Source organism: Notothenia coriiceps, unplaced genomic scaffold (assembly GCF_000735185.1).
Source record: "Notothenia coriiceps isolate Sejong01 unplaced genomic scaffold, NC01 NC01_scaffold00037250, whole genome shotgun sequence".
NCBI lineage: Eukaryota > Metazoa > Chordata > Actinopteri > Perciformes > Nototheniidae > Notothenia > Notothenia coriiceps.
In genome coordinates, this window is record NW_011369951.1 from 11,676,474 (window position 1) to 11,698,291 (window position 21,818).

The 21,818-nt window shown below is 41.0% G+C and overlaps 3 protein-coding genes across 3 annotated transcripts in view; all 3 read right to left on the reverse strand.

The window, feature by feature from the left end:
* Window positions 1-880: 880 nt before the first annotated feature.
* Window positions 881-5,232, reverse strand: LOC104966949 (serine hydroxymethyltransferase, mitochondrial-like). Its single transcript, XM_010796300.1, has 3 exons — window positions 5,014-5,232; window positions 3,775-3,969; window positions 881-964 (listed from the first exon to the last, which is right to left on the reverse strand). The coding sequence occupies exons 1-3, from the start codon at window positions 5,044-5,046 to the stop codon at window positions 881-883; spliced, it is 312 nt and encodes a 103-aa protein (XP_010794602.1). The 5' UTR covers window positions 5,047-5,232.
* Window positions 5,233-5,352: 120 nt separating this feature from the next.
* Window positions 5,353-10,249, reverse strand: LOC104966950 (neurexophilin-4-like). Its single transcript, XM_010796301.1, has 2 exons — window positions 10,051-10,249; window positions 5,353-6,452 (listed from the first exon to the last, which is right to left on the reverse strand). The coding sequence occupies exons 1-2, from the start codon at window positions 10,126-10,128 to the stop codon at window positions 5,622-5,624; spliced, it is 909 nt and encodes a 302-aa protein (XP_010794603.1). The 5' UTR covers window positions 10,129-10,249; the 3' UTR covers window positions 5,353-5,621.
* Window positions 10,250-12,766: 2,517 nt separating this feature from the next.
* stac3 (SH3 and cysteine rich domain 3) overlaps window positions 12,767-21,818 on the reverse strand; it is a 10,601-nt gene continuing 1,549 nt past the window's right edge. Inside the window, exons 4-13 of the mRNA XM_010796302.1 lie at window positions 16,106-16,259; window positions 15,886-15,983; window positions 15,740-15,800; window positions 15,571-15,668; window positions 15,362-15,431; window positions 14,357-14,406; window positions 14,171-14,253; window positions 13,973-14,024; window positions 13,696-13,833; window positions 12,767-13,323 (exon numbers count right to left, since the gene is read on the reverse strand). Coding sequence (XP_010794604.1) covers window positions 13,216-13,323; window positions 13,696-13,833; window positions 13,973-14,024; window positions 14,171-14,253; window positions 14,357-14,406; window positions 15,362-15,431; window positions 15,571-15,668; window positions 15,740-15,800; window positions 15,886-15,983; window positions 16,106-16,259 — 912 coding nt within the window. The 3' untranslated portion in view covers window positions 12,767-13,215. The remainder of the gene's footprint in view (window positions 13,324-13,695; window positions 13,834-13,972; window positions 14,025-14,170; window positions 14,254-14,356; window positions 14,407-15,361; window positions 15,432-15,570; window positions 15,669-15,739; window positions 15,801-15,885; window positions 15,984-16,105; window positions 16,260-21,818) is intronic.

Genomic DNA, 21,818 nt, shown 5'->3' on the forward strand with positions numbered 1-21,818 from the left:
AGCACATGTTCAATGTGAAAAGTGACAGTGGATATAGATTAGTTGCAATTTGGTGCTATATAGATATAAAGTGTTTTAACACCTTGAATTTCAGGGGGGCGCGGGGCTCCGTTGGCGGGGCGCAGCGCCCCTCCAAGACAATGGTAGGGGAAACACTGTCATTGTTTTGTATCATTTTGTCTTTACATTGTCCTATTTTGACCTTTATTTGATATGGTAAATGGACTGTACTTATATAGCGCTTAGCATACTACATCATTCATCCTTTCACACCTCATTCATACAAATAGTGCCACTTGCTCTAGGAAGCTAACATTCACACACATTGATATGAATGCCATCAGGAGCAGCTCAGGGTTGAGTATCTTGCCCAAGTATACAATCAACATGTTGTCTGCACGGCCTGGGATCCAACCAACTACCTTCTGGTTGAAAGGCGAACGCACTTCCTCGTAGCCACAGACGCCCACTATTGTGATGTATTGTGTTACGTATATTATCATCACATACGGTAACAAAATATGTATTGTGTTATACCGTATTGTTATAAATAGTATGATTACATATAGTATTATTGCATGTAGCGTCATTATGTATTGTATCGTTATCGTTTTTATTTTTACGTATGGTATCATTACGTATTGTTTTGTTATGTCTTGTATTTTTAAACATTGTATTGTTATGTATTGTATTGTTATGTACTGTTACATATTGTATAGTTTAGTATTATATTGTTACATATAATACTGTTTAAAAATGTTTTCTTACAATAGCATATAAGGGAGTAAAATAGCCATTAAGAAATTTCACAAAAGTTTAAGCTTCTGAAAAATGTTGTAATAATTGTAACAGCATACGTTGGATAGTGCATTGTCCGTAGTTACCTTTGTCCTGGGTACCCCTCAGAGTATTTGTTGTTGAGACAGGAGCCCTGGGCCTCGAGCGCTGCACGGCTGCAGAAGTTCTGACAAACAAGCACAGTGTCAAGATCCACTGCCACACATAATATATTATGTTTGCTTATACTCGGAACACTGTCACCATCCAAATATAACCTTATTTACCTGGATAAGGGTGACTGAACCCCCATGCAGTACAACCAAAGTTCAAATCTTTGCAAATACCAATTGTTCAAACCAAAGTCTCAAAGGATAATTAAAGCCATCTAAATCTGTTAATTTGTTTTGCATTAATCTTACAAAAGGTTTATTGCAGCCTTCTGAAAGCTGCAACACTGAATTAATACAGAATATCTCAAAAATATGAGGGGATTAAAAGACGTTATAGTCAAATAAAAAGAGGAATATAGTGAAATCGAACTACTGAATCCCTGTGGGGTTCAGCAATGTGTCAAATGTTCCAAAGACACTCAGAGTCTGACACAGTCAGAGGAGAGATGGAGCCGCAGAAAAGGAAATGAATGCAAATGAATTTCTCTCCCTGTCTCTGTCTCTCTTTTTTCTCTCCCACTCTCTCCTGCTCATCTTCTCTCCCTGTCTACCTCTCTGGCCTCCGCAGCCGCCCCCTCTGTCTTGTTATTATACCAAACGTGTCACTGCTCCGGGATCCCTCAATCACTCCAGTGGGATTTAAAACCAGCCCTTAGTGTGACACAAAACTCTCTCTATGACATTTTCCAAACACTATCTCGACAAACACACATACAAAACCCCTCCTCTTCGACCCAGCCTGAAATTTGGGAGATTAATGGCAGAAATCGGTGAGGAAACCTAACGGGATCACTTGACTGTGGTCCTGAAGAAAAAGGAAAAAACTGCAGCCTCCATTGGGAGTGAGTCTGAAGCAGTAACTAACTGCACATGCACAACTAAAATAAATGTTTCAGATGTCACTGTGCTGCGGATCCATCATTTACTGGTGAATATAATAATACAATGTCCTTTCTTCCCCGTCAGCTTTCCCTTAGATTAGATCGCAGACTTGAAAGGGGAAAAATGCAAAATAAAAATGTCTGAAGAAACATATTTTCTTGTTACTACCAAAGGAGGGTCCTCTGCAGTTTAACTTCTTCTACACCGTTATCGCGTCTGTCTACAGAGAATCTTGTCGTTTCCTTTTTTTTTCAAAGTTTGTGCTGCTGCCATTGTGCAAAAGACACAAAGAAGGATTTTTAAGCCATCACCCTTTACGAGAAACTCCAGGCAGATACTGAACTATGCCTTGTAGGCTCACTATTTGGCTAAACATCTGACTATATTGTGATTATTACATGTATGTTTTAACATTTAGGTTGAATCTTGACAGTAAACTATCTGTGTTTGTCTATGGCTGAGGTCTTCTATGGGAGAAGTGAAATTGTAATGTTAAAAAAAACATTACATAGCACAACCTCAAAACACACCTGTTATTTCTTGACCAAGTTCACACACAGACTAGTATGTGTGACGCAAGATACTGAACACACATTTAAACAGTCACTCGGGGACATGGGTCATCACAGCTTACATTCAACCTGTGTCTGAATGGTGCATATACAATGAAGATTAAGATGGAAGAAGTTGTTAAGAATATTGTTTATCTTTTAAAGCAACTGCAACATATGGTTTACATGTGGGGGTTTAAGCCTCCTATCTGTTATAGAAATATAGTACCAGGGTCCAGGGCCGCCTTAATGCAAGGGCTGACCTGGGCTGAAGCCCAGGGGCCTACGGAGATCAGGGGACTTTCATGAGCCAATTAAAAAAATTAAAAAAAGGTTTTTTATTTCGGATGTTTTAAAAAAAAAATTAAATAAACAAAGTCTTGGCTTTCAGAATATGAAACTTTTATTTCCAAAATCACACGATAAATTCATTTTTGAAGCTTGTAAAGGGAAGACAACAGCTCTCCCTCGCCACTCTGCTGTTCTGCTGTTCCCCTCCCTCCCGCTGAAATTATGAATGTAAGGCGTATAGTAATCATAGATAAGACGGCAGGGTCCGTTACAGTTTGTTTTCATCTGATTTCAAATAAACAAAGTCTTGGCTTTCAGAATATTAAACTTGTTTTGACAAATTCAGATGATAAATAAAACTTTGAAGCTTGTAACGGCATAATTACAAGCGGAGAACGGAGTAACTTGACGTCACAGCAGGCATAACAACAGCCGGTGTTTCTCGTGAGGGTTTTCCCCGGGAAACAAACACAATACACACAAACGCAAAAATACACAAACACACACACACACACACACACACACACACACACACACACACACACACACACACACACACACACACACACACACACACACACACACACACACGTATACACACACACTCGTGAGCTTCCCCCAGACCAGTAATCCAAACGAAAATATCTTCCCTCCGTACTACTTTGATCATTTGCTCCGCTAATCAATCAGATCGATGGATTCCAGAGATTTTTCTCAAAAATGATGACTCCGAAACAGTCCCAATGTGTTTTGGCTTGTGCAACCAGCCAATAACAAACCAAGGTAACACCCGCCACCTTATCACCTGAATCTCCTCCGAGAGCACTATTGTGTTTTTTTAAACCAAATACCTCTCAGAGGGGCGTGGCTAGCAGCAGCTCATTTGCATTTAAAGCTACAGACACGGAATCAGCACTTTTGAAACAGGGCTGAAACAGAGGGGTTTGTTGGATGCTACAATGCATGATCTGAGCCAAACACTTCAGAGACATGTTTTGTATATATCTGAGAACTATAATATGATGTTGAAAATGTTTATAATAGGGGACCTTTAAGAGTGAATGTAAACCCAATACTACTCCTGTCTCCCTCCTCTGTACCTCTGATGCGATGAGCTCCAGACCCCGACACTGCCGGTTCTTCTCCTGCTGCAGGAGGCTCCACATCTGTGGGTCGTCCTGGGCCAGGGTCTCCTGTCCCGTCCAGCCGCCGGCGCTCACGAAGCCTCGCCTGCATGTCCCCGCTGGGACCTGCCCCTCTCGACCCAGACCTCCTGAAGCCCTGAGGAAGAAGGACTGCACGGGGCGGAGGGTGAACACACAACAATATCATTTAGGATTAACATCCAAATAACCTCTTCTTAAACAATTATGGCTCTCTGTTCGGGAAGACCCTGGAGAGATATTGTGCTTTTCAACAACGCTGTGTTTTTAATAAAACCCAAGTCACAGGATTTGATGCAACTCTCCATTGTGCAATTTGGCACTGCATGTGCAGAGTAAAAGTTATTTTTACTTGTGTTTTTCAAAGATAGCTCCTTTGGCCTCTTTTGAACAACCTCTGCAATAAACACTTTCATCACTCAAAATGATAATACTTTTGGAAACAAGGGACTTCGAAGAATGCGTCTTTTGATGTTCTAAACAATCCATTAAATGAAAGCCAGTGAAAAAAACAAACGTGTGGAGCTGGTGGGGGAAACCTTGGACATGAAACGTGTACACACACACACACGTGTACACACACACACACACACACACACACACACACACACACACACACACACACACACACACACACACACACACACACACACACACACACACACACACACACTTATTTATCAGGGTCTTGTTTGTTGAAGGCAGCTGGTAGCGGCATGATAGTTACGTAACCATGTGTTACTTTGGCCTAATAGAAAGATTACTGTTCAGGCATAAATATGTATTTTAGCAAGACTCCTCCTCATCTTCTCTGTTCATTATGTTTTCTAAGTCTTGAGTAAATTAAGTCTTGCATAAAGCATACGGTGTACAGTCAACTTTTCTCCAAATATTCTGGGACAAACAGTAGCACTCCTTCCTGTTTTGATAAGCTGACATAATCACACCTATCATGGCGGCACCTGAGAAACTGGAGTGCATATTGAAAACACATTTGGTTACAGTGTGCATCTTCAAAAGAGAAGTTTCTATCATGTTTGAGGTGACCCGAGATGACCTAGTTTGCAGTAATAAGTGATTTGGGTACATCTTCTCTCCAGAGACAGTGTCAGAGACCTTCTTGTATCAGCGCATGTAAAAGCTCTGAGAAAAATACATTATTAAAAATGTACTCACCCGTAATGTTTGCCGAAACGACAGAGAAAGCATGGCCGTGACAGCTGAGGGCTGGGAAAACAGAAACTTTCCAAGGTGCAGAGGGTGAAAGTAAAATCAGTACTGGAGGAAAGCCAAGGACATGCGTACTTTGTGTCACAGATAAAAGTGACAGCAGCGGTAAATCATCTGTTGGCTCTCAGTTCCATAATCAACAAATATCTAATCGGTCACTGTACAATCAACAAGCAATGAATGCACTCGTTTAAAAAACGACCCAATTCTATCTCTTAAGTTTTATCTTGTTTGTATCAAGATCAAGTTATAGATTTCAAGTCTTATAAACGCATATATACATTTTGTAGGCATATATACAAAAAAAGTACACAAAAAGTGATACCGTGGATCAAGTGGCTGCTTTTTTAAGACAATGTGGAGCTCTCTGTAGATGCTTAGACAACACAAAGCTTATATATAAATGTCATTAAAACAAAAACAACGTCCAAGCTGCACACACTGACAGTGTATATACAGCAGAAACAGTCAATCTCAAACCTATAATTTCAAAACTAAACACATGATTTAAAAAAAGACAGATGAAAAGTCAGTGTGTTATTTCTGAGAAACCATCATCCGAAGTGCTGCTGGTTCTGCACCGTCTGGAAGTTGTGGTCCGGGCAGACCTTCTGCACCAGCCTGTAGTCGGTGCCGGTGAAGGCGATGAAGATGCATATGACCTTAAAGGGTTTGGCGCAGATCCAGGCCGCCTGGGACTGCGTGTTTTCTGAGTAGCAGGTCTGCCTGGGGTCGTACAGGCAGGGCTTGGTCTTCTTGGACCGGTTGGTTCTCTGGTACTCGATCCTGCAGTTGAGCCCTGCCACCATCGCCACGTCCGGCTGCTGCTTCTGCTGCTCTGGAGGAGGAGAGCTGGTGGACTGGGGCGGGTTCTGGAGCTGGGACGTCAGATCTGGAACCAGGACTTGGTTTTTGGTGGGAACACCCTGAGCTGCTGGATCCAAAACCTCCCATCCCACAGCTTTGGAGGGCGGGACGATGCTCACGGATATGTTCCCCAGACGAGACGAGTTGTGGCGGAAGTAGACGCTGAACGTGCCGTTGATGTGGTCCACGATTTTCCCCGTCACCAGGAGGCTGAACTTCACCGTTTTCACATTGAAGTAAAAATCTCCCCAGCCCAGGATCTTCTTGGCCTTTGTGGGAATTTTGGCGGGAGGTTTGGATTTAGGAGGAGGTCGGTACAGATACTGATCCAGGGCCTGGGAAAAGTTCTGAGGCCATCCATACGGACCCAGAGCGCCGTAAGCTGGAGTTTTCTGTTTGGTGGAGATGATCTGTAGGTCTTTGACTTTCAAAGCAGCTCCCAGTGCGTCTCCTGCTTCTCTTTCCTCCTCTCTCCATTGTTGGCTCTGGAACTCCAAGGGAAGGGCGGTTTCTTGGACCTGTGGATGAGAAATGGGAAATTAAGGGGAGCTTAAAGGTCTATTTGTAGGCATATATTATAGGTCTCAGATATATAAAAAGCATGTCTATGAAGTGTTTTGCTCAAAATACCAAACAGATCACCCATTCTAGCAATGCCTCATAACCAGGGGTGCGGATAACAGGTACGCATGCGCGGCAAAAATCTGAAATGCGTAACGTCACTTGTGTCACTGCGCGCCTTTGCGTACCAGGTCATCAAAACAAAACACTTATTTCGTCTACACGTGCTTCTTGTCAACAATCAGTGGAGTAAACTATTAGACATGTCAAAAAACCAAAGACATTATATAGTCATGTAATCATTTCTTAGTATTTGATGTAAATGCAAGGACTTCACAGTTTTGGCAACAAGTTTTGGAGAAAGCAAATTGGAGGCTTAAACAGAGACAGGGAGGTGCATCTGCAGCATCTTCATCATCTACCATGCAAGAAGTGTAAATAAAGGACAGTGAAGGAGACACTGAGGAGGACAGTGAGGAAGACTGCACTTATTAACACCACGCTACGTGTGGGGTGAGTACCAAACGCTGTCTCCTGGTACTCATCTGAGTAACTCACTAAAAAGGTTAACCCTCTATTGCAGCCCTTTTAGAGGAGTGCTGATTCTGGGTCAGTAGCTTTAAAATAAATAAAAGGAGAACTCACGGAGGACAATTCTACCGAGATACTCGGCTAAACGCTGCCGTGATTAAACGCCATGTTCAAAACCACATCAAGAATTATTTATGAAACAGGAGCTCAAATGCTTTCTCTCTTGCGGGTTTACCACAAGGTGAGTTCCTTTTTTCCAGTGCAACGTTAGCTCTGAGTGTTAGCGATGCTTGCTAAAGTAAACAAAGACCGTCTTACGTCCATAACACGTTGCACATTCTATCTGGTAGCAACGTGTCTGAAACGGCCGTTGGCATAAAGCCAGCCCGCATTTTCAATATTGCGTCATATTGGCAACAAATTTGGATCAGCTCAGTTGTACCCCCGTTTTCAGAGATTTGGGTACGGAAGAAAAGAGACAGGTTTTTATTTTCTGACACTTTGTGAGTTCCCTTACACACCAGGGGGACACATATTGATGTATAAAATACATCAAAAAGTGCATTTTGCATGATAGGAGACCTTTAAACTGAATACAGTAAATGCAGTCCCACAGGATGTGTTTTATAGGCGGTCACAATAAGGAAGGAGGAGAAAGAGGCCAGCAGTAGCGCAAATGAAGGACAGTTCCAGTGTATTTACATCACAAGGTTGCAGATAATCGATTACAAATAATTATGCTATGATGTCCTCTGAATGAAAACAAGTTGAAATTGCCTCTGATCAATAGGTCAGCTCCTTCAGGCAAGGACTTACAAGAGCACACACACAGTCACACTCATGTTGCTAATAACACATTTTAATTTGACTGTCCTCCCTCTCACTCTCTCTCTCAGCCTCCTTTCAATGCCACCTTGATAATAAACTGAATCTACCAGCTTATTAATCAATATGTTTGAGAGAGAGAGGAACTGTGGAGGTGATTCTCTTTTGGAGAGTCTGAAGCAGCATCTTCTTCATACTCAGCTCCCTCTGTGCTGAACTCATTCGTCTCGAAATCCCTCTTGCTCCCTTTCACCTTTCACGTCATATCCCAGTAAACCCTCTAACATTGATTTGGACTTCTTGAAATGAATAAGGGATCAAGCTTTTCACCTGGATTCAGCATGTTTTATTCATAAACATTCTCCTTTTTCTTCTTCTCTCCTATTTTCGTACAAAAGACAGACAGTACTTTGTTAGTTTTTATAAGTTGTTTGTTTGTTGATATCAGTAATCATTTGTTTTCCATAACTCCTAGAGAGCAGAGCACTTCAGTAAAACACAGAGGCATGCTTAACTCCCACTGACTGTCCCTCAAAGTGAAAAAATAACACATGCGTATTAAATATAAAAGAAGAGGACTGTGAAAAAGTGAGGCAGGCAGCCAAACTGCTGCTGTCAATATTAAAATGCTCAAATCCCAATAAATATTAATGATATATCTTAGAATCACCACACAGTGAAAAAGTGAAAGTGTGAGGGACAATCGTACAATTTCAATGTTAAGTGTTAAAAAGTAATAACTTATCAAGTGCATCCAAGTGTCAGAACTGTTCTCTCATTAAACACTTCCATTTTTAAGTGGAGGTGTGGATTCGCTGTGGGAGACAAGTCAAAGATTTCTGCCTCTATAATTGGGCGAGACTTCCTGTGCACTCTTGTTGTTTAGGACTTTAATTCCATTTTAGGATAATATATTAAAGGCTGATGGAGCTTTAAAGTGTTTCTCCCCACACATTTCTTTATAAACAGCTCCTAGGATACCATTATTTCTCATTGGAGTCACATCACCCCTAACCAGCGCAGGCCTGTGTGCCAATCTCTTACTTCTCCTGTAACACAACGAGCTCCAGCAGTGCTTTCTGTTTCAGGACCAAATCTCCAGCTATAGTGCTGTTCTCACCTACTCTAATTGGAGCCCTCTGTGTGACAGCCGTGTCATTGGCTCTGTGTCAAGATGCCAGCGCAGCCACTGCAACTGAGCAACCGTGGTGGAGTGGATGCACACACAACTCTTGTGCAAATTCACCTGCAGAGGCACACACACCGAGGAACCTGAGAGCAGCAGTTTGACTAAAGAACACGGAGAACATGTTTTGCTCTTTGCTCAAAAGGTCCTTATTGTGCCAGTAACAGATGAATAAAAACCTGAATCTTGTCATTCTTAAGCCTTTAGGCTGAAATCAACTTTTTCAAAGTGAGAAAGTTCAATTCATTTAGTTCAACTAATAAAGCACAGAATGAGCTGCTTGGAGGTATTCACATGACAGCTTCACTGTTAATACAGAGCTGCAGTACTCTGCTCATGCAGCAAAGTTAAGTTCAATTACAGACGGGGGAGACGAATAAATTACAATGATGCCTGTAAGAGAATTACAGACCACGAGACTGGAACAAATTACCATTTTGAGAAAGGAACAATGAGAAACGTTTTAGCTGAACTTCACTGTCAAATAAAAGTGTCAACTATGATCCCAAGGCAGTGTTTCAGATACTGAGTCTGAATAGCAAAACAAAGGGCAACAGGAGACTAGTGCACATTTCACTCATTGAATTAAAAACAGCAAGCTGCTAACTTTCAGTGAAACATTTTCAAAAGTCAAATCAAAAATCAGTCTCAAGATAGAGTCAAAAAATCTCAGCCAACTTCTTCAGATAAGATGAATAAGTGTCTCTCTTAACCAATATTAGCATAAATACATTATCATCATAAAACTTGATTTTATTATTCAGTCATCTTTTTAAACAGAACAGTTTCAAATGTATAAATGATTGATGCTGCTTGATTATTTATGGGTTCAATTACACAATACCAACTAATCCCCTATTCAAAAAACACTCAGTGCATCAATGCTGCAATGAGATGAACAGCAACAGAACAGGACTCCATCGGTAATTTGATCAATTTAATCTGCTGAAAATAAAACAACACCTCGCATTTTTTATTGAGCCACACAACTTTTATGGGAGGATTTGACTCACCGAAGAATGGAGCAGCCACAGGCAGGTGATGGCAAAGTTCAAACACAGCGCTCTCATGTTGCAACAGCGTGTCTCCATGCGCAGAGCGGAGCGTCTCAGAGACAATGTGCCGGCAGAACAGGTACTGTTTACTGAGTTCAAGCTGTAGACGCACTGCAAAAGTAAAGGAGACCCTCTGCAGTGAGACCATGAGTGAGACACAAAAATCCTCGAGTGAATGAACCCCCCCCCCACACACTCTCTCCTCTCTCTCTCTCCCTCTCTCTCTCTCTCTCTCTCTCTCTCTCTCTCTCTCTCTCTTTCTCTCTCTCTCTCTCTCTCACACACACACACACACACACACACACACACACACACACACACACACACACACACACACACACACACACACACACACACACACACACACATTAATCAAGGAGAAATCTTTCTAATTGGTCATCATTTTGTAATAGGAACGATGCATTCAAAAATATCTCTCTCTCACACACACACACACACACACACACACACACACACACACACACACACACACACACACACACTTGCCCCCCCTGCTAATTTTCATCACCTGGCCGGCCCTTATTATGTCTCATCAACCCGGGGAAAGGCGCTGTCAGACGGGCACAGTTTGACAGCCTCCCCGCTGTCCCTGCATACAGCCGCCACGGGGAGGCTGACAAAATGACAAGGGCTCTCTCCGGGAAATATAGAAATCACTGACAAGTCTGCTGAGACTCTGCCACTGCTCAGCCTATAAGCGGAATTGCAAGCCAACACATCACTGCAAGAAGCTAACCAAGCAGTCAGGTTGCCTTTAATGAAGAATCAGAGGCAAACACAGAAATCAATTAAAGGTCATGCTCTCCCTCAACATTTAAAGATAGCTTGAATTCGCATGATAATGTGTAGACTATAATAACAGAGGCTCGTGTGTGTGTGTATAACATTGTATTTTAAAGATATTTCTGATGTAATAATCGTGCTGTCTAAAATAAAACAATTCACATATGCTATTAAATAGATTAAACTGTATGTGTCACCGGAAATGATGTGCGTAACGTAACAAGCGGCCATATTTGATTGTGTTAATGGAGTGGAGACACACGTTGAATACGTTTATTATTATTATTTCAAGCAATGTTTTTGTGCCAGCCATCAGAAGAGCCGAGTTGGAGACTTGGATATCTCTTCAAACCGGTAATGACTGCTCTCTAGGCTTACTACAGGGTATTAGTTGTATCTTTTGATTCGCAATGCAGTGTTAATAGTGCTGGCAGTTTTACTGAAGACATTGCAACTTTTACACAGGGATTAACATCTAGTCATAAAACCTTGTTTTTGATTGGCTTTTATGATGAGTGTTGGTTTTATGATGAATGGTTGGCCGCATTTGGCGAATCCAGCCATGACACAATTAATTAATAATTAATTATTAATATCCCTATCATATCAGATAATCAAAACTCACAGTCTGTGTCTGTTGCTCTGCCATAGTAGGTATAATAGTGTTCCTGTCCTCGTTCCGTTGGTTACAAATACAATTTTGACCAAAAAAGAAATTACAAACACACAGGAATTGTTGTCCAAACAAAAATGTGCTGAACTGTGCTCTCTTAAAGTTTGCACCTGGCTAGAAATAGTTACTTATATGTATTCCCAATACGAATGGACAGAAACCGTTGGGTTACTCTCTTGACATATATAACATCTCTGTTGGGTTTGCGCATGAGCAGATGGCTGTAAGCAGAATGGCTCCGTTTTTACATCCATAATAGTAACACTTAAGCTTTTACTGGTGAAAACATTTCTCATGATCATTTTTTCAACAGTATCATCATTGTTAAGTAGAGTAGAAGAGTTTGATCTAGGAACGAAGAAACAACAGAAGACAGCAGAGGCGTGGTCAGCACCGCCATATTCCCACGATGCTTAGCGCAGGCGTGACAGATAGTGCTAAATGTATAATTATCTACATTTATCTATCAGGTCTAACGCTATTTTGGGAGTGAGTCTTTGGTAATGCCAGGTGGTTTAACTTGAATGTTTATTTAAAAAATGGCACATTTTTATACTGAACCGTAAGTGAGGGTATTAACGCTGGGAATAGGATACGGTGCTCACTCTGAGCATTTTCAGTACACTCTTGTTTCTCTTCAGAGCGCATAAATCTTTCGCCTTTTACTAAAGATTTCCGTGGAGAGGAACAATAAGAGTTTCAATTAATTTTTAGATGCCCTGCGTATGTCGGGCTTCCTGATACTGTGAAAAATCAAACCTTTCATCATTTTGGATTACTTTAGTATTAATTCAATCGTTCGCACATAATTTTGTGCTATTTCCTGTTGTTAATACTGTACTGCATTTCCTTCAAGTAGAACAGCCTAAGTATTTAGGTAATGAATCAGTTGCTTTACGTCTCTGTGACCACATGAGGGCGCACCCATCAAGATAAACCCAAACTAAAATAATATATTATTGTCAAGCTTCTCTGGTTTTACTATTTATAGGTATGTTTGTGTAAAATGTTTTTTAAAATGTTATTCTACTTTTGTTCTACTTTTCTCTATTCTACTGACAACATTTCTCTGTGTTGGAATCCAACAGACACTGAATGGAAAGCTGTGTGTGCGTTTGGAATGAATACAAGGCTTCAAGTTGCAATAAGAATCTGTGTAAATGTCACCAGTCAAGTCATAGATATGATCAGACAATACTAATTATCATTACAATATTTATTAGACAGATACATTAATACATAGCAAAATATTTGATTCACATACCTAATCAAGCCATTTGAATGGTTCATTAGCAGTAATGTTAAAGGTGATTTCTATAACAGTATTATTGATTTATTCTTTATGCTAGGATGTCCAAGACAGTTCTCCTAGTAGCTACAATGAGCAGGTTCTCACTTAAAGCATCTGACTACATTACCATGGTTTCCACAAAAGGCCCATACATCACCCGAGTGTGTCTTACCAACTTATCAATGTACTATTCATTAATCTCCTATGCTTAATTTGGTATCAAAAGCACACATACATCACATATCTGCTGCATAAAAAGAGCCATTATAGAAACGATTAGAAGCATCGTCCTAATGCTGTCCAAGCTGTGCTGATGTTTAAAGTGTTACAGGCTCTTTCGTTGCATGTTGTGTTCTTATGTCACAGTGATCTCCTCCAGCAGATCAGCAGGGAAGTAGCCCAGCTTGCGTCCAGTGCTGACTTTCAAGTAGCCGCCTTTCTCGTCTCCTTTTTTCACCACAATCTGAAACACAAAGTGACAGGAGTTAAACTAAACATCTCAGCATCAGTTTCAATGTGACGCATCCTCACAAAGGATTCCACACGTTCCGTTTTTACAGTATGTGATCAGAGAGATAATGCATGTTGTTTAACTAAACACACAGCTATTATGCAAAATCAACTTGTTCATGTCTTTTATACATAAACATATAAAGAGGTTCGGCAGTTCATTTGCATTTAAAGCTACAGACCCAGAATCAGCTAAAGCAGCCTGCTACAATGATCCATTTGGTTTTTTGAGCCAAAACACTTTAGAGACATGTTTTGTATAAATATGAGACCTATAATAGATTGTTTAAAAAGAGTAGGGGACCTTTACAGTACATGCAGTTACCTGATCTTTCTTCAGTGTGATTTGTCCCATCTCTCTGTTCCCTACGAAGGAGCGCAACACCTTGAAGACTCTCTCTGATGCACGCACTTTTATGAGGTAGTTGGTGGGGAAGTAGCCCGACTTCTCCCCCATCTTTCCCTGAAAATAGAGCAAGAAGAAGAGTTCACCCAACAAGTACGAAACTAGGGTATGACTGAAACTGGTTTGCCACAAACTGAAAGGGCACATTTAAAGAACCCAGCTAAATAAAGTGAACTAATGATGAAGGTGAACTCACCCTCCACCACTCTTCATTGGAGTCATCCAGCACTGTGATCCGATCCCCAGGGCTAATACATAAACACACACAATACATATATTTCATCTACATTATTATTAAAACAGTGTAGTTTGGTGAAAATCATGATTAATAAAGAAGATACAAATTGCAATTTAACCTCATGTTGGGAATAATTTGCATTGTTTTAAAACGTACTGGAAGTCGAGGTCGTCTTTCTCGATGGCCTTGAAGCGGTAGAGAGCCAGGAAGAAGTGAGTCTGGCTGAACGTACCCTTGCTCTGTGGGCGAAACACATCGAGTCATACAGGTGGGGCAACAGGCACACACTTTTAGCTGTTTGAGAGTAGAGATCGAAACATTTTAGTTGATATTTGTTCCCACCTTGTCCTCTGCTTTGTGTTCTCCTTTCTCCTTCTTATCATCAGGCTTCCCTGCAGTGATTGGACATCAGTCATCAACAAAGCCAGATGATGCAGGATATAGTTACCATGTTATTATTCTCTATTTCAGGTATGAGTCAAGTGTCCTGTTGTGAACCCAGAAATGTTGTGAACCCAGAAATGTTGAGTACACGCAGTTTCATGTATACAATTATACAAACTGCACATAGAAACTGCAGATGCTAATTTGTATATGTAGGGCACTTTTCAGAATTAGCAACATGTGCATTTATTAGCATGACTTATAGCCATAGGAACAATAGTTTAAAAAATGGCTGGGCTGATTTGGACAATTTTGGAGTGGTTCGGGGGGTGATTGAGGATGCTGAGTCACTTTCTGACTGTTTTAACCAGAAAATGTCCATATTTGTTCTCTCTGTGGGCTGATTTCTATGCATTTTGGGTCGATTTTGAAGATTTAGGGGACCCTGGATCAGTTGGATTGGACAGATTGGCCGTTTATTTGAAAAATATTTGTCCACAGAGATAATCCCAACACTACTCATTGTAGTCAAAATCATCCCGCAGAAAGAACAAATATGGCCACTTACTGGTTAAAATCCTGAGAATGTCAGAACAGTAAAGGATTCAGCATCCTCAAAAATACCAAAATCACCAAAAGTCATTTTTTTAATTGTTGTTTACATAGGCCATAATGCCGTTTATTTTAATTAACGTAATTTATGCTTATTTCGCAAATTTCCCAGCAACTTAGCATCCGGCACTTTAAATGTTCTGGGGACCCGTACTATACATTTCAAACATATAACTTTGGTATACTCAACATTTCCAGGTTCACTAAGCTGGCCACTAGAATATATAAAAATGTGACTTTTGAAAGCTTATTTTTCTGCACCAAAAAAAGGAAATCCATTTTGGTTATATAAATATGCACACATTGTTGGCAAAGTACTGCAGAGACCATCTAATGGTATATGATTTGTACCTTCTCCTCCCTCCTCATTCTCTTTGGGCTGTTGGTTCTCCTCTTCCTCTTCCTCCATCATCATCATCATCTAGAGGAAACATCTTGTAAATCAGGACAATAGCCTACCCATATATCAAAAGGTATATTTGTTTTAACGCTGTTACAGTATGTCTGAAAATAGTTTTGAAAGGTTTTACAGTTTTATTAAAGATGAATTGAACACTTACATTTTTTTTGTCATTTTCATTCTTTTTGCGTTCCTTATTTGCCATAATGACACCGACCCGCAGGGTGTCAAAGACCGGGTCGTTCCTGTTTGGGTTGTCTGGTCAGCAAACATTCATAATTAGATATTTCAACAGTTAACAGGTTAAGACATATTGTGAGTGCACTCACTTGGATCTGGGATGTCACTGGTGTACAGCGGGGAGCTGTAGGCCCTCCTGAAGCCAGGAGGCTGCAGAAGAAAAACACACACTGAGTCCAACCCCTTTAGTCATGAATACCAGAAGGAAGTCAGAGAGAAGGACGCTTTTTCTCACAATTTTGCCAAAGCACTTCTGGAACTCGACATAAGACTGGCATGAGTGGTGGATGTTAGTCTTGCAGTTTTTACACCTCAGAGCAAACTTGTTGTTCACTAGAAAAATAAACATTGTGTCAGTCAGACATCACATTTGGGCATATTAAACATCACAAGTATGAGAAATTGATCGTTGATATTTGTATGTATGTCTTTTCGACATCATTTCTAATACATACAGACTATCATGCGGGCACAGACGTCACAGAACTTGGGTTTTTTGCAGTAGTGGTCCTTGAACTTGTGGGGTTTGTCGTTGATCCGGATGACAGGAGGAGGAGGTTCTGGCTCCTTCTCTTCAACCTCCACCTCCTCGTCATAAATGAAGTAGACCTGGACACACAAGAGAACATCTCAGTAATTGCAAAAGACTTCCAGGGAAGTATTGATAAGAATGAGGAAATTAATTGATCAGAAAGGGACAGTGATTATAGATGTCACATTTGTATGACAGATTTTTAGACAACTTGTGATACTCTTGTGTCACTTTTTACAACTGATGTCCATGTTTGGTACATTCATGTTCCATATTTTGAATTATGTAGAGTGTTTGGTTTTATGCTATAGAAATTGTTGATTTGAAAAAAAGGATGTTCCCATCAAAATAAATGATCCGTCTAGAGTCAGTATATGACACGGCAAAAGTCATACTGCTTGAAGACATTTAAAAATTACTTTGAAAAAATCCAGATCAAAATTCAGTTTATATGGCCAACATTCAATAAACACAGGTATTGATCGCATGGGTAAAAAAAGGGAATGAATGAAGAATACAATCAATACAATACAAATATGTGCACATGTTGTTTATGTTATGTGATTTTTACAATATTTCCATCCTGCTGTTCAGTTCCTACTTTTCAGTGTGTTCTAACTCTACAAGAATAGACCCCGTACAGGTCAGCCAGCAGTGCCACTTTAACCCGCAGTGTTAAAGACAGAAGAACTTGAACTGAATCCTCATCATTTTCTAATTGACGCTGCACTGCGTTCCTGTCGCAGCTGTTGCTATTTTAAACCAGCCGGGGTTAGATCGACGCTCGCGAAGAAAAGGTTGTCATCTACGAAGTTTTTACGTTATTAATAATATAAGTAAATGGGCGTTCGAGAACTTTAATTAATACCAAATTATTAACACCGAGAAAAGAATCTCTCTACCCCATTGTCCATGCACTGAATAGTTGGTTTGTAGACCTGGTCACTCATAATAAAGAATTTAGCAAGTTACTGAAGACGTTATGTTGGCATTACGAACGTTCTGTATCGGACGGAAGCCGAAAATGGGTGTCACCGGAGTAAAACATGGAACTCTTATACTCTTGTGTAGTATAATGAACACGCGAGGTAAGAGATTTACTAGTTATCCTTTGAGCGTTATTATTTATGTCTCTCCTTCACACCACACTCATCACACACACTACACACACATCTCTACACACACACACACGCACACACACTACACACACACACGCACACACACAACAACACACAGCACACACTACACTCACCACAAACACGCACGCGCGTCAACCACGCACAGCACGCAACACAACACACACACACCAACACACACGCACACACACACACACAAACACACAAAAGCGACACATAGGTCCCTCCGTCCGTGTTTTTGAGAAACCTATAGGTACTATTGGGAGGGCGAGGACTGTGAAACACTCTCTCCTACCTCTTGTGGTCACTCGACTGTCTCGGGGGGGGGGGGTGTGACAAATCGTCCCCCCNTTGACTCCGTGTCCTATGAGAAGGTACGCTTTTTACTCGGATACATTTTCATAAATCTCATAAAATTCCATATCAAGATGTTTTTTTGTAATGGTTGATTTATTTATGGATCATAGGACAAAGACACAATAATAAAGTGCAGCATGGAAAAGTGAAAACACTTTTTTACAACACAGTGCCAAAATGATAGAATTTAAAGAAAATACAATACCACTTTACAATAAGACTACCCTTATAAAGGATTCATAAGGGTTTATAAATAGGTTATGAATTAGGTTGTAAACACATTAGTAATCTTTAAGAACCATTTATAAACCAGTTCTAACATAGTTTTCATTCATCAACACAGGCTCACTATTTGGCAAGATGACTAAGCCTTATTTTGGCTACTAGCCAATATAAGGCTTAGCAGTACAGATAAATGTGGGCTCACTATTTGGCAAGCAACCGGTCACAGTTGCCCTGTTTATCTCATGTCTTATAAAAGCTTATTAATGACTTATAAAGTGTTCACAACCTAATTAATAAATGAATTACAAACTATTCGTAAGCCCTTTATAAGGGTAGTCTGATTGTAAAGTGGTACCGAAAATAAAATGAAACACATGATTAACAACAGAAAAAAGTAAAACTATCCTTAAACAAAAGACACACATCAGCATGTAAATACAAAATGACTCCCACTCCAAAAAACAAGAATAGCTCAATAAGAATATCTTTGCAAATTCCACAAAAAAATCAGTTCCCATTTCCAATGAAAAGCCCTTATCTGACTTCTCTAAACCACTCTCATATTTAAAGGCTTGACGTGTGGTGGAAGGCTGTTACAAACAGTCCTGGTTTTGTATTCTCCTTGTGCTCAGTATGGATGATTGTTTCCCCGAGAGAGAAATGTCTCTACTGGATCTTATGAGTCATAACTGTCTTAGTGCTGCTCTGGCTGTGATCACAGATGCTTTGTGACTCTGTCTTCCAGGGTGCGTCCATCCTCCTGATGCTGAACGCCTCCCTGCCAGGGGAACAACAGTTCAGAAAGGGTATCATTGAATACCTGAAGCAGTTCAGTGGATCAAACACCGTCACCAACGACCTCTGGAACAGCCTTACACGGGTGTGTATATGTGTGTGTGTGCCTTTTTAGTTTTTTCTTGGTGCTATAGTCATCACATATATCACTTTAACTACATTTAACATTTGACCTCCCTCTGTCAGCCAGCCTGAATTATGCTCTCTTTAGCTAGTTTCACTTTTATTACAAAATGTGTAATCCCAGAGAACTGCCCAGGAGCGGCATCATTGACATAATTACTTTCTGTGTATCTGTTTATGTTGCCTTTGGGTTTGGATTATAAAAATGGAAATTGTTTCATCAAATCTTCAGAAAAACAGCTGCAAAGTTTCAGATCACACAATCCTCTTCAAATGTCGAGAAAGAAATCAGTGGACACAGCATTGGACTGCACAGACTCTAGATTTATTTTCCTGTATGCAGGTGGAGGTCTCGGCTCAGCACCAGAATGTGTCGGAGATGATGAGCTCATGGACGTCACAGAAAGGCTTCCCATTGGTCACCGTAAGCCGTAAGGGAGATGAAGTGACCCTCACACAGGAGCACTTCCTGCTCACCTCTGATGATGCCACCCATACGTCCAGGTGCGTTACGTTACCACACACACAGATGATCATAGACACCCATCACAACACTAACTGCGTTTGGCTCTCTTCTTAGCTTATGGAATATTCCAGTGACATACGTGACTGACAACTGCAGTTTGGCCCCTGATTGCAGACAGGTGTTCAATCTGAAGACCAAGTCAGGTAAAACAAAGTCGCAACCAGCACCTTCAAGTCAGGGTTCAAGAATCTCACGTGCCGTGTCAAATGGTGCATGTTTGTGTGTGTTTTCAGGGACTCTAAAGCTAGCAGAAAGTGTGAAGTGGCTGAAGCTGAACTACAGAAACACCGGCTTCTACATCGTCCACTACGGAGACGAGGGCTGGGCCACTCTTATCGAAGCTTTGAACAGCGACCTCAGTGTCTTTACACATGAGGACCGCGCCTCGCTCATACACAACATCTTTGCTCTCTCCAGGTATAGATGACATCAGAACAAGTTTTAGTGACGACAAGAAAATTGAGTAGATGAGTTATCTAAAATAACTGTATTTGTTTCTTTTAAATATGTTATTGTCAATCTTTCTTTCCTTTATCTTTCTGTTTCATTGACAGACTGGGACGTGTGTCCTTCCGCCAAGTCCTCAACCTGTTGCACTACGTGTCCAATGAAACTGAGACATCTCCTGTGACAGAGGCCTTGTTACAGCTCAATGTCATCTACCGGCTACTCGACAAAAGACAAGCGCACAGTGTTGTGGCCCGCATGAAGGTACACACACGCACACACACACACACTCACTCACTCACTCACTCACTCACTCACTCACTCACTCACTCACTCACTCACTCACACTCTCACACACTCACTCACTCACTCACTCACACACACACACACACACACACACACACACACACACACACACACACACACACACACATGGAAAGCAAAAACACACACTATGCACCCAAACACACGACACACATGCGTACTATGAGCTCCAACAGCAGCGGTTTAATTGTCATTGACAGTTTCCATTTGAACCAACCGCTGCTCGTTTCACTCAATCATCTCAGGAAGTGGAGATTCCTCCTCAACTCCAAACTGGAAAGATTTTTGCCACAAAAGATCTCTCGTATTCAGAGGATTATTGAGCATGAAAGCTCTGTTATTATCACGTAAATAGCAGTTTCGATTTTCATTTTGGATTGAAGGGAATTGGGGGGGGATCTCGCTACCGTGTCTAAACCAATGGACGTCAATAAAGAAAGATGGCTGTACAGTATGTCAGTGTAGTGAACCAGAAACACTGAAAGGATGAACCAGTTGTATTTCTCGCCTACGTCCTGTTTCTTCGCCCTGATTGAGTGTTTGAATGTGTGTCAGGTCGGCGGCTTTGGGGAGATTTTAAATGAATCCTCACAGAGATCAAAGCCTGGATCAGGTGCGGCAGGACTGATCTTTTAATAAATGTTCACCCAGCAGCCACAATCAATTATCCGACGCCCACTTCTCCCTCCGTCTCTCCCTCCTTCTCCCCCTTTTTTCTCTGCTGTTTCCTATTTAGTCATTTATCATAACTTCAAACTACTCGTTGCATCAGTCTGAAATCTCCGCCCTGAAACGGTGGAGCTGAGATATGAAAACATGTTTCTCTAAAGTCTCGCCTGCTGTCTTCCTCATGTTCCAGTTTCTCTCTTCATCTTCACATGTTTGATTTCTTCCTTTCCTTTCATCTTATTTTTCTAATCTGATTTATAATTTGCTTTTGATCGTCCGTCCCGTTCTCATTTCTGTTCCTTTCATCTTTTGTGTGTTCTTCTCATCAATGCGTCACTCCTTCTTCATGCTCATGCTTTTGTCTTTCTCTTTTTCTTTCCGTTGTTTCATCTGTTTTTTCTATTTGTGATGTTCTCTCTATCTTCTGTTGAGTTTTGTTATTGATTCCTTTCCTTGTTCCTCTCGTCTCTTTTACGTGTCTCCCCTCTCCTTTCTTCTTCTCCTGTAACCCCTTCCCTCTTAATACTACTCACCTCTCCTTGTTTTCTCCACTTCTGTCCTTGTTCCCTCTCCTCTTCTTTCCTATCCTCATTTTCTCCCCTCCTCTTCTTTCCATGTCTCATCTCCTCTCTTTTTCTTTCCTATCCTTGTTTTTTCCATTCCTTTCTTTTCATTTCCTTTCCTCTCCTCCTTTTTTCCATTCCTTTCTTTTCATTTCCTTTCCTCTCCTCCTTTTTTCCTATCCTTATCATCTCATATCCCTTTCTCTCCTTGTCTCCTCTACTTTCCTTTCCTTCCATTTCCTCTCCTCTCCTCTCCTCTCCTCTCCTCTCCTTTCCTCTCCTATCCTCTCACCAGCTCCACTGAGACACCACATAACAACCTGAATGAGTCCTCCAGGGGCCTCTAATGATGGACTCCCTGTGAGTGTGTTTTTCTGTGTGTGTGTGTGTGTTTTTCTGTCTGTGTGTGTGTGTGTGTGTGTGTGTGTGTGTGTGTGTGTGTGTGTGTGTGTGTGTGTGTGTGTGTGCGTG

Coding starts and splice junctions, on each gene's coding strand:
- LOC104966950 (XM_010796301.1), bottom strand. CDS start 10,128: ATGGAGACACGCTGTTGCAACATGAGAGCGCTGTGTTTGAACTTTGCC. Junction 6,453..10,050: donor TGTGGCTGCTCCATTCTTCG/GTGAGTCAAATC, acceptor TCTCATCCACAG/GTCCAAGAAACCGCCCTTCC.
- LOC104966949 (XM_010796300.1), bottom strand. CDS start 5,046: ATGCTTTCTCTGTCGTTTCGGCAAACATTACGG. Junction 3,970..5,013: donor CGTTTCGGCAAACATTACGG/GTGAGTACATTT, acceptor CGCCCCGTGCAG/TCCTTCTTCCTCAGGGCTTC. Junction 965..3,774: donor TGGAGCTCATCGCATCAGAG/GTACAGAGGAGG, acceptor CTTGTTTGTCAG/AACTTCTGCAGCCGTGCAGC.